General features: G+C 43.4%; 1 protein-coding gene across 1 annotated transcript in view; it reads right to left on the reverse strand.

Annotated features, from left to right (window-relative positions):
- MOXD1 (monooxygenase DBH like 1) overlaps positions 1 to 15,883 on the reverse strand; it is a 52,627-nt gene extending 36,744 nt beyond the window's left edge. The window contains exons 1-4 of the mRNA XM_042885362.1: positions 15,620 to 15,883; positions 2,902 to 3,048; positions 1,130 to 1,297; positions 927 to 1,010 (exon numbers count right to left, since the gene is read on the reverse strand). Coding sequence (XP_042741296.1) covers positions 927 to 1,010; positions 1,130 to 1,297; positions 2,902 to 3,048; positions 15,620 to 15,883 — 663 coding nt within the window. The remainder of the gene's footprint in view (positions 1 to 926; positions 1,011 to 1,129; positions 1,298 to 2,901; positions 3,049 to 15,619) is intronic.
- Positions 15,884 to 16,162: the final 279 nt, after the last annotated feature.

Raw genomic sequence — 16,162 nt, forward strand, 5'->3', positions numbered from 1 at the left:
CCAGGTTCATACAACTAGTTACAGAAATGCACCAACTGTACTATGCGCCTCTGAGATGGTCTTTTCTTCTTCATTTTCCCCATGCAAGCCTAAAATAACACTTGTCTCTATTCTTTTGACCTTTATTGATATAAATGCAACAACTTTAAGGCTACTGTCCATAAAGCATTCAATTAATGTTGAATGAATAGAAAAAGCACCTTAAGGCCTGTACATCTATTTTAATTACTTTATATCACTGTGCTATCTCAAGCAATCTTGAACAATAAGAAGTTGTTCCTTGATTAGGTTTCTAGTATATTGCTCCTTGGGAGGAGTGCAAGAACCATTTTCATTACTTTTTGAATAAGCTATAACATGCATTTCTTTCTTTCTGTAATATTTGGCTTTTACACACCCAAAGATAATGAACTACCTGCTCAGATTATGTAACATGGCCCTTTATTTTAACAAAATTCTGCATTTTATTTTTTTTAATCTAAAATTACTCTCTTTCAAAAGATATCCATAACATTCTTATGTATAGCAAAATCTTGACGGAACAAGCTTTTTAGACAAACATGTTTTTGCCAAACACGTTTATGAACAGTGGTAAAACTTTCAACAGTATTTTCTTAAGGGAGAGAGGACATGAAAAAGTGAAAGAAAGCATCTCTGTCACTCTATGTGCTGATTGTTAGGGTGCATCAGAACCAGGTCCTGGGAGCACACATATACTTTTCCCCCACTTTTGTTAAGACATATAAGAGGTCTTGTTTAGTGAAAAAAACAAGAAAACAAGACCAGGTCTTGTTTAGTGAGTGGTGAAACAAATTTTCAAAGTCCAATCAATTACTGAATCTGAAGAGTCATCATTCTCACCCGAACTCCTCTAAACACAAAAGCATAAATATATAACCTGGATTCACACAGTCAGAATCCCTCACCTTTGTCACATGGTGCTTCTCGTGTTGTACAGGGATCTTAAACATTTGACACCAATATGTTGTATCCTTGTCTGGTATGGTTACCTGTCTTAATGAAAAGGGAAAGAAAACGATATTATAAAAGTCATACTGTCCTGCTGTGTAAGCTCAGATGTTGGGCTGCCACCTTAGCCCACACAAACCCAAAACACAGAGTAACTTACGTCTTTGTTGGTCAGGTCAAAGTATGACAAAGAGGCAGGTGAGACTTCTGCTTTCTCAGGGTTCAGTAAACGTAGACTCTTTGTACCACGGGTAGACCCGTGGTAATTCTGACCTGCTTCTCCCAAGTCTTTGTGGTGGTAAGCCCATATTACCCGCACTGTGCTCTCCTGGAAAAAAACAAACAAAAACACGTAAGGAATGGGAACAATATGCTCTTGCATAGTTCATACAATTCCTAAGATAGATATGATGTGTTTGAACAACAATAATGAGAAGAAAACAGCTACTGACACAATTGCAAAGAACTTAGAAAAAATCAACTGAATTCATGATTTAATAAATCATGCTCTTGAATTTGAGAGGTATGTGGGTTTTGTCTTTGTACATTTGAGGATGAGAATGTAACTTAGCAAGCTCTCGTGGGCTGACGCGTCATCTTGGAGATGGACTTGATCCTTATGGATCTCTTCCAACTCAGGATATTCTATGATTCTGTGATACAAATTTTTATCAAAAATTAATCATGCTTATATTCAGAGTTCAATGTGGACCCACAAAATTTGAATCTCTTTCATAGCTTCCTTCAGAAACGTGGCAAACTTGAATCATATCTGAAAACAGCAGAACAGACTCAGATAGAGGCAATCAACTAAGCACACGGAACATTTTTTCTAGACATGGCACTCATCTGACTTGTGGTCAGAAGCTGTCCTCCCAAAACTGCTTCGCAGCTCGCATGTGTAAAGGTCTGGGCACCTTCTGTGAACTGCTGGCCCTATACACTAGGAAAGATAGACATTCAGCTATAGAGCAGATTTACATCTTAAAAATCAGTTTGTAGCTACAGTGCAGATCAATTCTCTGTAAACCATTCTCAGATTGCAATAATCACCCAGTGAGACAAAATAATAAACACTGAAGGGTCTCAGAAAGTTAAGTTATGCTGAGACAATTTGGAACAGATGCAAAAACCACAGAACCATTGACAGATGGAAATGTGGCAGTTTATACAGCTGTGCATTTGCTCTCTTTTAGCTCATGCTGTCGTTATCGCATGTATTGTGAAAACACAGATAATGACAATCATGTTAAACTACTACTGCAATGCTTCCAAAATGAATAGTAGTAAACAAGCCAAAGCACGAAAAGTCTTTCAAATCACGACAGCCTGTCATTTTCAATATGAAAATAATCAACTTCATATAATTTAAAATTATGCTTATGAAGCACAGCAGAAAAGTATTTACCATGCATAGAAAGGGCAGTATCACAAAGCTGTATCACAAGATTATTCAACCTCTTCATTTTTAATATGGAAATAAAACAAAAAATGCGTTCCAACTATACATGTTCAAAACTTTTCTACAAGTCCAGCTTTAACATCATTTACAAATTAGTCTAAGACCTAAAAAGTATTTCACAAGCTGACATCTCCTGAATGATTGCAAACATAGGATATGAGAGTTGAGGGCACAGGAGTACCTGTTTCACTCTTGGGTTCACATGCTGTGTGACATATTAAAGAACACTATGCACTGAAGTGGAAGAACAAGTAAAGTTGAAAATAAAATATGAGAACTCAATAAAACTAGGCAAGTATTTTATCCTGCTAATTTGATAGAATAGGTGCTTTGGAAAGTCCATTGAGAGCTGAATAAGCACGTATCCTAAGATAATTTCTCCAATTAGATTTTAGTAGCCAGCATCAAAACCAGCTATACACTCATTCTGTGTTAATATATCATCTCTTCGTACAGGCAGTGCATCTCACCGTTATGCTCTTATCATTTGGATCACAAGTGTGCAGTTCTCTGCTAAAAGCCAGTATGGTGTGAGTACTGTTTTCCAAGGCATATTCCAGGCGATAATCCTGCTGTGGATCTTTTTTGAGTACTCTGTTTTCGTCTGTATGATAATCCTGTTGAAAATAAAAGGTATGCCATTATTAAAATCTAATATTCAAGCAATAACCTTTTCCTCAAATACTGAATACCCTTAAATGTTGCCTTTATGTAAAACACTGAAGGATTACTGTTTTGGTGACACTAAACATATTTTTGATTAAAAATCTTAGCGAAAGTGGGTCTCCTTGACAAGCAGCTTAAAAAAATGGTTTGAACAACTTTAACCATACACTGCCTGTACATAACTACAGAAATAAAGGTTGTAGGCAGTCCTAAATTATAGTCATAATTTACGTATGTAGTCAATTTATTTAATGTAGTCACCCCGGTCATAACTGGGATGTTGTGGAGTTTGTAGAAATTACTGAGAGAAATAAGTTCACTTAATACTCCAAACAACAAAATTGCCCTTTTCTTTTCTCCCAGCTTTTTGTTTATTATTCCTTCCTCATGAACAGCAAATCTCCCAGAATAAAATCAATCACAACCAGGAATCCTACAGCTGAACCAGAAGAAACAGCACTTGGCGCACACAGAATTTGCCTGGAGGGTTTTGGGGTTTATTTGGTGGTTTGGGATTGGGTGGCTGCTCTTACAGGCAACGCTCAGAAAGATGATCCCTGGCTCAGCAGTACAGTAAAATGGAGGAACGATGCAGCAATGCCAGGTCATTAACCTTCTCACCCCAAATTCCTGCCACACCACCAGCTGTGCCATGTCCCAGTCATCCTCTTCCCTCTCTTCCAGACTGTTCCACCGCCTTGCCAAGGCTTTGCTGTTTCTGCACTGCTTGGGGTAAGAGGAGGTTTAAGGACGCTGCTCTGTGCAGCTAAGTCTAGAGCAGAGCCTCTAAGCTTGGTAGACACCTTTCTTTTCCAGAACATGCCACCTTCCTCCCTGATGGCAGGTAGTTACTGGCGGGCACCATTAATTGTTTTGCATCTTTAGCAAAACACACCAACTTCTGTTTTTTGAAGGCATCTACCTCTGAAGCTACTTGAACCTCCATTTAATTTTAGAAAGGTTTTTAGTTTTCATATCCATTCGCTCAAGTAGAGGCAACAAAGCTGAAAAATCACAAAATGTTACGTTCAAATACCGTGACACTGGTAAATGTGGCTGACATCATTTTAATTCACAAAAAGATCAACTGGGAGTTATAACCTTGAACTTAATCGCAGTTGAGAAATCTTTCTGTGTACAAGAGACCACAAGCAACCTGTTACAGGTGTGAGAATAACTGCATGCTCAAACACCTCTTTAAGATATTTTTAGATGATGAAAATTATGAAACTATCTCAGTCGTGACACAATTTCAAGGAAGAAAAGGGTAAACACAGAGCACTTATATCAGCATAAAAACATTCTGTCTTGCCAAACCTACTGAAACAGTTCTGATTTTTACACTTCCAAAACAAATCCAAATTTTAAAGGTACTGAAAAGAGTAATGCTTTTCCTGTCAACACTTTTTGCAACTAGAAGTGAATGAATACTTATATGAAGGCACAAATACCTGGGAAAACTACCACTACAAACAGCAAAAGGGAAGCATGGAAGGTGAAGCTATGTACTGAAAAAAAGAGTAGTGATGAGCTATGTTTGTTCACAGAAAGAACTTTGGATTTCCTTTTCCAGATATACTGGACCTGTTCTGGGATGGTACTCAAAGGTGGATATTTTGTGGGAACAAAGTGCTCCACTTCACCTCTACATTAGAGCTTAGACAGAGACACAGCATGTCTTTACAAAATACCATCCCTCCTCTGAAAACACCATTATATAAGTAGAACATCTGTTTTCATCTTAAAAATAGTAAATACCTCTCTGAACTAGAAGTGCAACCTTGTGACCATCAACTTTTATGAAGGTGTGGTATCTTTTTTGAGATGTTACATTAAATTGGAGGAAAGCATCTTGTATTAAAATAAGCAACCAGATAGTGAAGTACTGTGGAACAGAAATGGAAGAGAAGCTTTTCCTCGTGGGAATACATTGGGAGTCTTTGCCTGAAACAGCTGAGAAGGACAATTCATAAATGAGAAGCCAAATCAGGTGTGTGCACTCCAACATTTTCTGGTGATCTGCAAGTATAAAAACCATGTGTAGAACAGCCCTAAGTTCTATGAGCCTGCAGGGAGTGGGCAAGAACAACTGGAAGAAGCGATGTAAAGAAGGGTACTTGCTTGGCTATGCCTTGATACGGTGACTGTTGGTGGAACTCTTTGTTCACTTGTGTGACAGCTGTGCCGCAGCCCCACTTGCTGTGGGCTCACCCTGTGCCCTGGGGAAGGGGCTTCCAGGCCCTGCAATGCCCCTGCCTGCCCACCACCAGCCCCCAGCAGCATCTCACTCCCCAACTCGCCCAAGAGCATCCCGCGGGCAGATCTTAATCTGACCAACTAACGCTAATCTTTCCCATGTGAAAATTTCTGCAGAGTAATGAAGTCGCTGGCTCTGCTTGCTTCCTCTGCCTGATACACGGCCCCATGAAACATCCCTCGAATGTCAGGGTGCTGAAAATACCTGGAAAGCAAATTCGTGTAGTTCCTGGGAAGCTAGAGATATTCCTTTGTCTCCCAAATCCTACAAATCCACTTAGTGCAATCGGACTGCACTAGAGGAATCAAGCATGAATACATTTCCCAGAAGCTGTTTGCAAGTTACCAATTGCCTCTATCACTACTTTTTATTCCTTCTGCTGAAAATTATGTAGGTGTTCATCATGAAAAATAAAATCAAATTATACAGCAAGAACATTTCTGAACAGCTCAGGATTAGATTGCTCAACCTCTGACATGAAAACAGTTTGTTTGCCAAATTGAGAACAAATGAAGGACATGTCACGAAACAAATGAAGGAACAAATTAACATGAACAAATGAAGGAAACATTCTGATCTCCTTCTGTTCACAGAACAGATTTTAAGTCAAACTATGCAAGTTTTGGTCAATTTATCCACCAGAGCTGAAAAGCCCTTAAGAAACAAAAAGATGTTTGTGCAAAAATGACAAAACAGTATCAAAAAAGGAAAAGTAACAAGAATTGGCTGGAAGTTTCATTCATCTTTTCTCATGCTCACTAAGCTAAACCTATATAAAGCACATTACTTTTAAAGAAATATTACTTTCACCAGCATAGAAGACGCATAAACTTCAGGTAACTTTCTTGTAACACAGTTAAGCTTCCTTAAATCCCTACTAATTTGGGTCGGTAGCATCACAGATATTATGAACATATAAAGATGCATCTCTAGAGATATTTCTTTTCAGAGGAAAAAAAGTGATAAAAAGGAAAATTCCTGTTCCTGTGGTACAAATCCAATCAAAACACCATATTTAGGCAGCTGATGCTCCACTTTGTTAGTTAGCATAGTTTGTTAGATCTTTGTTAGGAGAAAGGTGGGTACCTCTGTAGGCTTTGAATGTCATTTACAAAGCCTAGGGACAGCATAGAGGATGCACCCACCAAAAGTCAAACAGGGGATGTCTGGGCTTCAGCAGCATGGAGGGCATCTAAATATCACAGTATCACAGAATCACCAAGGTTGGAAAAGACCTACAAGATCATCCAGTCCAACCATCCACCTATCACCAATAGTTCTCACTAAACCATGTCCCTCAACACAAAATCCAAACGTTCCTTAAACACCTCCAAGGTTGGTGACTCCACCACATCCCTGGGCAGTCCATTCCAGTGCCTGACCTGTCTTTCAGAAAAGTAGTATTTCCTAACATCCAGCCTAAATCTCCCCTGCCGTAGCTTGAAGCCATTCCCTCCAGTCCTATCACCAGTTACACGAGAGAAGAGGCCAACCTCCAGCTCACTACAACCTCCCTTCAGGTAGTTATAGAGGGCAATAAGGTCTCCCCAGAGCCTCCTCTTCTCCAGACTGAACAATCCCAGCTCCTTCAGCCACTCCTCATATGGCCTGTGCTTCAGACCCCTCATCAGCTTTGTCACCCTTCTTTGAACCCGCTCCAGGGCCTCAATCTCTTTCTTGCAGTGAGGGACCCAAAACTGGACACAGTATTAAAGGTGTGTCCCCACCAGAGCTGAGTACAGGGGGACAATCACTGCCCTGTTCCTGCTGGCAACACCGTTTCTGATGCAAGCCAGGATGCCGTTGGCCTTCTTGGCCACCCAGGCACACTGCTGGCTCACGTTCAGCCGAGCATCAATCAATACCCCCAGGTCCATTTCCTATACGCAGTCTTCCAGCCACTCCACCGTGAGCCTGTATCATTGCCTGGGGTTTTTGTGGCCAAAGTGCAGGACCCAGCATTTGGTCTTGTTGAAATTCATCCCATTGGCTTCAGCCCAGCCTGTCCAGATCCCTCTGTAGGGCCTCGCTACCCCCAGGCAGATAGATGCTTGCAGCCAGCTTGGTGTCATCTGCAAACTTACTGAGGGTGCACTCAGTGCCCTCACCCAGGTCATCAGTAAAGATACTGAAGAGGACAGGCCCCAGCACCGACCCCTGGGGAACACCACTCGTGACAGGTTGCCAGCTGGATTTAACTCCATTCACCAAATATGGTTCCAAATGCCCCCAGTGAGAGCCTGCCATAATACAGACCTCACCTAAACTTACAAGCTTCGCAAATGTAATTCTGTTGAGAAGGGAGGGTGACATTTCTATCAACAGAATGACAGTACTTCAAAAACTATTGCAGATGGTCTGAAATTTGCCTGATTTTGGAACAACTTACTATTCCTACCAAATAAAAAAAGACTCTAACATGGACACCTCTTTTATGCAGATTTAGTTTTAACACCCCCATACAGTCAGAAAACCTGTTTCTTTCATAGGCAGGATTATACTGGTGCAAGATATTCTGAATTTTATGGAGTTCCAGCACAGATTTGCAGTAACTATCAGCTCCTTAATACTGAATTTCTTAGCAAGCACCTGAAAACGTGATTTATTTACTGATTTTGCCCTTGAATTCAGATCATTCAGCTTCTTATATACACACAAAATATATGTTATATGGTTAAATGAAGATAAAGTTGCTAAGTTTTACATGAACTTGACAAAAGCATCAGTAGTTACAGAGAGAAGATAAGGGGAAAATGACTGTTCTTCTGACACAAACATGTTATTTTGGTTACTGTTTAAAACAAAGACTTGACAGTGTTGTCATGCTACATAATAACAAAATGTTGCTTCAAAATTTACTTACGTTTACATTAGAAGCATTTACAGTTTCTGCACTCCCATTGATTCTATTGCATAAACTGGCATTTAGAACTCTGGGCTATGTTGTGCAAACATCTCTAATGCTACCTAGGAGTTGAATCAACAGATTGAAAAGAGAAATTTTCTTGATATTGCACATAGTTTGCTCTTTTCCAGAAGTGTGGCTGATCACATCACACAGTTTTCAGATCCTATGAACCGCTGACTTTCTTAAGAAAATGTTTTGTGGTGTGGATGGTTTCTGTTTGCTGCTCAGCAAAAGACAGGGTAATTTCTCAAGGATGTAAAAAATAGGCGCAACTGGGCTTTTTTATCCTCAGAGAATGTAAGCACAGCTGCAGAAGGAAACCTCATGAGAAAAGCACTACCAGCTGTCATCGCATACTTGAACAGGTGTTTATAAGGCTCCCTCCCCACATTTTTACAATGTACAAGCTCATTTTGTTTATGGTATCCATTTCCCATGTTAAATTATATACAGCACCTTTCAACCTAAAGGAGCCACCAACAGCTCCCAGGCTGCGGCCCCATCACCTGCAGCTGGGGTCTGGCACAGTTCTGTCTCTGTGATCTCTGTGAGCTACCCTGCAGTCAGGAGCTCCTGAGCATCCTGGCTGTGGGAACAGCCAGAAGAAAGCCAAGGGACAAACCAGGAAGGAGAAATGGAGGAAAAATGAGCTAAGTCTCAACCAGTCCCAACCTATGGTTTACAGCCAACTCACAGAGTTTTGAACATTCCCAGAGTGCCCAAACCTGTGTCTAAGAGCAGGGTTGAAGAGTATGGCAAAGGAACTGGGAAGCTGCAACCAAGAAGAGTTCGTGCAGGAGAAGATCCGTCTTAGTCTTATAGGATGGATAAATTGCTACAGGATGCAAAAGACTCAACCAAAACTTCTGAATGAAATCAGCACCAAGCTATGCCTTTCTGGGTTTCCAGAAGAATAGCTGTGGTTAGCATTTCTCTTTTTTATTGTTTCATTTAATTCAGATGGAATCCTGCTGCTTGTGGTTCCAGCACACACTGGATACAACCACCAAAAAAATATATTTAAAAAAGCTGTTTTTACATTGTATTTGGCAAGAAGCAAACAGAGCATGAGTTTACAAATAAGAAAACCAACCTTTTTTCAACCTCAAATAAATTTCAGCTTGCATTTAAGGCAAAGATCCTACTATACTCCTATATCAGGGAAAAGCAGAGCCCACCTACAGAAAACTAACACAAAGTGGGAGTCTGAAAGCATCGCTGCTTTAAATAAGAATATAAAACACCTTGAGAGCATTCCAGTTGACTGATCTGATTTTGGAATTGGTCTGCAAATGGAATATCCTCAGCAAAAAGTTTGGTGGCGGCAACCAATCAGTTGCAAGAAGTTTCTAAAGTAAGTGGGATCAGCAAGTTCAGCCACAGCCCTAAGAGCTGACTGCTCCTAGTTAAGTTACTGATTGATTGGGTACTTTTTGTTACTGTCATGTTTGTTTTTTTTAACCTACACACCAGATGAGTATGAGATGATTCACTGCCTGCTGAGAAGCCCAGCTCTCTGTCACATGGAAGCTGCTTCGACTGGCTGAGTTACACTGGAGTCAGCATGGCAATATGTTTAGTGCAACTATACTACTAACTTTAACAAGGACTGAACATTTTTATCTATAACAAATAACTGGGCTGCATTTCTGTTTGAAATGCACACACAGATACACAAAGATTCCCATTTTCCACTTGTGTATTTGCACAGATACTGCATTAAAAAAATAAGGCATTTTTTACAGATGAAACAATTCTTTACTGAGAGACACATCTTTGTTCCTCAAGCTGTGAATCATCTGAACATGCTTGGGTGTATTTCTTGTGTCTGCCCAGAGCTGCTCCCCAGCAGCCTATACTCTGTGGTGACACTCCCTGGTTCCTGTGGCTCTCCTGGGGGATGCAAAAACATAATTTTCTACACACAGAAATGAAAAACACTGAAGCATCATAATTTCTTCAGCTTGACACACACAGGTGTAAGAAGCATGAGCAGTTGTGAAGTTGGCATCGCTTGTCAGCATGGAGAATCTGACTTTGCAGAGGAGTCCCAAAGACCCTGGGACATATTACAATAAATATTGATTTTAGAAGCGTTTTTCCAGTTGTATCAGAAGCTATAGAGCCAGATTAAAGACTACCCTTACACAAACAGACTAGACTAAACATGTAGCTATGTGTTTTAAGGGGAAGAAAACCTGTAACTAGGAGATGCTGCACGATCCAATCTCACAACTGCACTTTATCACAAGGAACATTCCTTATACAGGAGCTCATTCAAACAGCACAATTTTTCTTGTTTTAATTACTTTAATTGCTTCAATTATTAGAAGTTTTCTAAACACTGCAGGGATTTTGGATCACAATTATTAACGATACTTGTTCCCAAAGTGCCACAGAACATCTCTCCTAGTCTTTCTGCTTCTAAGATATTTGCTTGTAAGGAGAATGAAACCATTCCCCTGTTACTTGAAGCCCTCACGTCGCTCACGGTGGCTGCATTTCCATCCAGCCCAGGCTGTGAAGCTTTGATACTTACTCTAGTGGAAAAGTTAACTTTCTTGGAGTTATCAAAATCCAAACTGAAAGCGAAAATACCACAAGCACCAGAAAAAAACCAACTTGCGAACCAGACCCCCGACCCTTGCCTAAGACGGGAGCTCCAGAGTGATCCCCATCTTTTGTTCGCCGGTTGTCGCTGCCCTGTCCTCCCCACCATCCCTCTGAAGGGCAGCATAAAGCGCCCGGCCCGAGGGGACGTCCGTACCGCCTCCCTTTGAGCCCCGCACCGAGGCCAAGAGAACTCATTAGTCATCGGGAAATCGCGCCACAATGCCCGAAGGCTTGAAATACCTCCAACAAAGCGCCGACTGAGATATGTCAGCGTGGCACTCGCTTTGCATCTCTCTTTTGGTGCCTTTCAAGTTGTTTTCTAAACACTTCTTTTGTTGCCGCTGGCATGAGTGCACTTAAAAGCAGCATATCGTTAAGTACAGAGAATGCTCACTGTTTTCTGTCCTTTAAAACCTCTTCCAAGTACTTCCCTACGAGCAATTAAGCTAACTCCATGGGATACATTTGATAACAGATATTCTTTAGTTCGGGTGATGGTTAACAAGCGGGGCCGTAATGAATAATAAAGTACTTTTTAGTGACACACAGTCCCTATTCACCCTGAGGAGGGACTATTTTTGTGCAAGTTCAACAGAAGACTCCAACAATGCCACTCTCTTGTGTAACTTGCACAAAATGGCCATTCATCAAGGAGGATTACTCGCCCCAAAACGGGGCTCTCTGCAGCTACGTGCTGTGGGTGGGGATGCACAATTCCAGACAGGGGTGGAGACCAAGGAAACGGCATGGCGATGAAAATGCATGCTGTGTCAATTCATAAGCACAAAGGACATTAAAAAAAAAAAAAAAAAAAAAATAGAAAAAGAAGAAGGAAGGAACACTCGATGCAATAGCTGAAGCTGACCCAAAAACACGAAGAGCACACACACTGCAAGTGGCCACAGCCATGCTGTAGGAAAACTTTTGCAGAGTACAAACTGCCCACCCAAGCCAACCCCGGCAAAGATAAAGGCAGGTCATTGCTGTCTGACACCAGATCCCATTGGTACCTTCTACTTCTTCTCATTACGTTCGCCCCAAACCTGCATAACCGTCAGCCACACAGCACAAGGCTCTTGGCAATGCGCTCCGGTAATTCACTCCTCCACCTCCCTCTTTTCCTCTCTACACACAGTACAGGCAACTCCCTCAAAATACACCACTGCTACGGATGTATGCACACATGCATGCTGTATCCTCTACACTTTCCCAAAGTAAGTCTGTATTCCTGTCCCAAATACCAAACTTCAGAAAGGCTGAGATAATCAAGGTATAATTCATATATCATTCAGAAGTTCTTCAAAAAGCCACTCTGGTGCTTGTACCACTTGCTACCTCAATATATTTAGAGAAAAGTGAAGTTAAGTCTTTCAAATCTTTCTGCTCCTTACTCATTATCCCAGACCTCCTATTCCTTACATGCAGTTCCAAAATGGAAAAGCAAAACAAAACAGGTAAGCCTTGCACCTAAGTTCACCAAACATATAAAATATATATATATATAAAAATCCCATCTCAGATCTTCAGAACTTTCAGTCATCCAATTTTCTGAAGGAAAGACACAGCCCGCTGATGGTGGGAATGGCACAACTTGCAGTGAGAGGATGAACAAATGCTGGAGGAAACATCTTCTCTCTGAAAGCTCTCTGGAATTCTCCTTCTACCTCAATACATTGCTGCACAAAGCGGGCAGCACCTGCCATCTGCTAAGGGCTGCAGTCTGACTGCACTTGTTTGTTTGCTCCCAGGAGAGGACTCTTCCCCCCAAGAACACTTCCTATTTTGAAAGGAGAAAAGAGAATTTAAGGAGGTTGGGGGCAAGAGGTTCAGTTCTCCTCAGAGGACAGCACGTTAATGCTCGTTTGAAAGGCTGTAAAGGTGTTTCAGAAGGGCTTCTGAAAATCAGGCCAATAACAAGCATCTCAGAATGTTCAAAGAAATAAAAAAATAACCCTCCTAAGAGTTTAGACACAATGCACATTTCCCAATGGATGACCATGGATTAAAAACATATTTCTGAAACCAAAAAGTAAGTTCTTTCATTTACAGTGCACATATTTCATAGAGTGCAACTAGGCACAAACCTATGTACTCCTAAATTCCTTCTCATAGTAATAGTGTAAACAATGATGATATGCAACTAATAAATGAAGTGTTTTTAAAAACTCTGTGACCAGTAAAGGGAAGAGTTAGACGTTACTGAAGTAGGGCTCTAGAACAAGGTACTCATTTTGTATCAGTCTGTGACGCCTGTCCAGAAAACACTCTGGATGGATTTTGTTTCTTCACGGGGTTGCTCCATCCTCTTCATATCTCACCCTTCCTTCTTCCTGGGCAAGTACAGAAATGTTTTAGCAGTCTGCCCTTCATAAAAGACCTCGTCCCACTTTACCAATAAACCTTACTGCCTAGCACTGAAGAACTGTGGATGGTGAAAGCCACAGGTTACCAGTAAGCTTCAGGGATAGAAGGGATTTCTTCTGCAGTTTATCTGCTCAAGAGTGTAACATAATAACTCATAGCATTTTGCCTAGCAGATGTTTATGTGTTAAATCAGTGTTTCAGAACAAATATCAGCTGTTCCATGACAGGAGGCAATCGCTACAATCCTTCCTTTTCTCTTTCTGTTCTATCTGTCATGTGGTGACAGTAAATTAAATCTTTGGCAGAAGACTGCACGGAGCCACTTTTAAAGATGCTGAAAACCGGAGAGAGGTGCTGAAAAGAGCCACGATGTTGCTTTGAGTACTAGAAAAAAAATGCAATAGAATCATAGAATGGCTTGGAAAGGAAGGGACCTCAACACCCAACCAGTCCCAACCCTGTGCCATGGGCAGGGCTGCCCTCCACCAGCTCAAGCCCAGGGCCCAATCAATCCGGCCTTGAGCACCTTGAGGGATGGGGCATCCACAGCTTCTCCGGGCAGCAGTGCTAGTGCCTCACCACCATGAGTAAAGCACTGCCTCCTAACATCTGATTTAGGAAACTAAATTTCCCCTTTTGATTTCCTCTATTAATTTAAAGCAACCCCCCTTGTCCTATCACTGTTGGAAAGTGTCAAGTCAGTTTCCCGCCTGCTTATAAGCCGAGTCATGCAGTGGAATACTTACAGAGCTGCATCTATTTATTTTATGTAAAAGAAAATTGAGGAGTGACCTGATTACAGCATATAAATAACTTCATGGGGACAGGATTTGGGGAGTAGGCTTTTAAATCTAATAGAGAAATTACATGGCTAGAATTTGGGCCCAGCCAAATGCATACTGGAAATAAGGAGCAGTAAAGTCTCACCGTTGCTGTGCACTACCAAGAAAAGTGATGGATTCTCCATCACTGGGTGCCTTTACATCAGCTCTGGATGCTTTTCCACAAGGCTTGCCTTACATGAACACGTCCATGAATCAGCCAGACAGAAAGTCTGGGTTTCTTTAAATAGGTGCATGTGCTGCGATGCAGGGCTCTGGTGAGTGCACACCCTGCACCTCTGAGAGCTGTGCTGCTCACCGGCCAGAATGGGGGTTTTATTATTGGTGTTTTATTTAGACTGAGGTTTTTAAAAATAAAAAAAAATAATAAAAAAAAATCGATCTTCACTTTGAAATATGAGAAGAATTACTATGAAAAACTTTGAACTTAAATAAGACAAATATTTGCCTAAACTTGATATAGCAAACTAATAAGGAATGTATATCTACCTATCTATATATACATATATATAATAAAAAAGCACCTTTTTTTTTTCTCAAAAAGGTTTGATTTCATAAAACCTTGACGAACTGCAGAGAGAGAAGTTACGGAGCATTTCGTTTCCTCATTGGGAAAAGTTAGTAAAAGCCCGTGCTATTACGCTATTGAGGAAAAAAAAAAAAAAAACCAACTCAAAAAAACTGCCTCTTGAAATAGAAGCGGCAGTTTCAGTGCTCTAACACAGCTCCCAGCCTGTCCTCTTAACAATAGGAGCAGAGTGAGATCCAATTCAGAGAGCTGTCATTAGGGGTGACAAGCCGCCACGCCGATCCCGCTGCTCGGCCCCACGCAGCCCCCAGCTCGGGGCGCTGGGAGAGCCAAAGGTTCCCATCCCCCCACTGACACCTCCAGGAGCGGGTGAGCCGCTGTCCCGCTGTCCCGCACGCTTGTCCCAGCCACGGCAATACGTAGACAACTGCTGAAAAATACCCGGAGAATTACGCCCGTAGGGTTGGGCTCCCGCAAGCTTGCTTTACCAAAGGGTAAGCAGTGAGTTCCAGCGGTTACCCGTGAGCCCTTTTCAGTAACGAGGGCAGAACACCACCACGTGAGGAGGAGAGGAACACGGTAGAGAGGTCTTTTAGCAGCCCGGGAGGGCAGCGGGACCGTGCGCCCATGTCGGCGGGTCACAGGGACGGAGCCAGGCCGGCGGCTCGGCCGCCCCGACGGTCTCCGTTCAGGGCAACCGCTCCCGTCCCATCCGGGTCCAGGCTCTCAGTACCCGCGGAAAAAGCGCCCAAGGGGACAGGCGAAGGCGCTTTGGGATGAAGGAAACCCGACACCTCCGACAACACCCGTGCAGAAGTTTGGAAGGAAGGTTGGCGGGGCGCGGACCGAAAGGAGGGGAGAGGCGCGCAACAATGGGAAAAACCGAAGGGCCAGGAGGAAGGAGCGGAGCGGAGGTAGAAGAAGCGGGGCGGAGAAGGGGACGTCCGCGCGGGGAGAAAGAGGAGCAGGGGCGGCCGCCAGACAAAGAGCGCGGGATGCGGGTCCTTACCTGCAGGTAGGGCTGTCCGCCCTCCACGCCCCCCACCACGATATCGGCCGAAGCCATGCCGCCGCCGGCCGAGAGTCCAAAGCCCACGTAACCGCGGGTGCGCACCTCCAGGCGGAAGGCGAGCGCGCTGCCGCGGCGGCCCCACAGCAGGCGGTAGGCGGCCGCGCCGTCCAGCACCGCGACGTGCGGGTAGCTCCGCGCCGCGGTCGCGGCGGCGCCCAGCAGCGCGCCCAACAGCAGCGCCCAGGGGCGCAGCGGCCGCATCCTCCCGCCGCGCAGCGCCGCGCGTGGCACTGGGCGCGCGTGGGAGCGTGCGCGCCCGGCAGCGCGGAGGAGGGATGGGACGGTCACCCCGCCCAGCCGCGGGCCGGCCCCGTCGGGGCAGCGCCCTGCCACCGCCGCTTTGTCCACTCCCGCCCCGCCGGCAGCACCTGCGGCCGCGCGCCGACGACGGAGGGTGGGTTTGCTTCGAGGTACGGCGCGGCGGCGGAGGGTCACGGCCGGCAGGTTGCGTCGGCCCTCGCCGCCTCCCGTTCGCACGTA

Source organism: Lagopus leucura, unplaced genomic scaffold (genome assembly GCF_019238085.1).
Source record: "Lagopus leucura isolate 7727_CA_CO unplaced genomic scaffold, USGS_WTPT01 Super-Scaffold_73, whole genome shotgun sequence".
In the NCBI taxonomy this organism is placed as follows: Eukaryota; Metazoa; Chordata; class Aves; order Galliformes; family Phasianidae; genus Lagopus; species Lagopus leucura.